Source organism: Cebus imitator, unplaced genomic scaffold (assembly GCF_001604975.1).
Source record: "Cebus imitator isolate Cc_AM_T3 unplaced genomic scaffold, Cebus_imitator-1.0 Scaffold275, whole genome shotgun sequence".
Taxonomy (NCBI): Eukaryota; Metazoa; Chordata; class Mammalia; order Primates; family Cebidae; genus Cebus; species Cebus imitator.
The window spans coordinates 1,786,896-1,787,820 of NW_016107590.1; the positions used below are offsets into that span (position 1 = coordinate 1,786,896).

Sequence of the window (925 nt, forward strand, 5' to 3'; positions counted from 1 at the left end):
TAGTAGAGACGGGGTTTCACCATGTTGACCAGGATGGTCTCGATCTCTTGACCTCGTGATCCACCCACCTCGGCCTCCCAAAGTGCTGGGATTACAGGCTTGAGCCACCGCGCCCGGCCAAGGTTATTATTCTTATCTATGTAGCTCCCAGGTTGCGAAACAAGCAAACAAAATAACCCCAGACCCCGTAAGTCCTCACTTATTAGCAGGTTTGTAGGGACTCTCATCAGAGCAGTTGTTGGTGATTTTAGGCAAAGTAGGGCAAGTATCTTTCCCTGAAGCCATTCCTGACAGCAGTGGGTGGAATTCTCATCTAAAACTTCACTAACTCACTAGTCTAATTATGATGACAATGCTGCTCTGATGTAACAATGTTTTTCTAACTTCATAGTAACACTCAGCAGTAGCTGTTAAGAGTATCCAGCTCACAGATATGGTGGTGGGCACCTCTAATCCCAGCTACTTGGGAGGCTGAGGCAGAATAATCACTTGCACCCGAGGCGGAGGTTGCAGTGAGCCAAGATTGCGCCACTGCATTCCAGCCTGGCGACAGTGAGACTCTGTCTTGGAAAAAAAAAAAAGTGTCCAGCTCAGGGCTATTTTCAGGATTTTAAAAAAATCCCCCTTCTGGCCCAGCACAGTGGCTCATGCCTGCAACCCTAGCACCTTGGGAAGATGAGGCAGGAGGATCACTTAAGCCCAGGAATTAGAGGTCAGCCTGGGCAACATAGTAAGTTCCTGTCTCTACATAAAATAAAAAAATTTGGCTGGGTGCAGTGGCTCACACCTGTAATCCCAGCACGTTGGAAGGCTGATGTGGGTGGATCACTTGAGGTCAGGAGTTCAAGATCAGCCTGGCCAAAATGGTAATACACCATCTCTACTAAAAACACAAAAATAGTCGGGCATGGTGGTACGCTCCTGT

At 47.9% G+C, this 925-nt stretch overlaps 1 protein-coding gene across 1 annotated transcript in view; it reads right to left on the reverse strand.

The window, feature by feature from the left end:
- Positions 1-381, reverse strand: part of TEX43 (testis expressed 43) — a 9,614-nt gene extending 9,233 nt beyond the window's left edge. Inside the window, exon 1 of the mRNA XM_017501006.2 lies at positions 200-381. Within this exon, the coding sequence (XP_017356495.1) occupies positions 200-285 (86 nt within the window). The 5' untranslated portion in view covers positions 286-381. The remainder of the gene's footprint in view (positions 1-199) is intronic.
- Between the last annotated feature and the right edge of the window lie 544 nt (positions 382-925).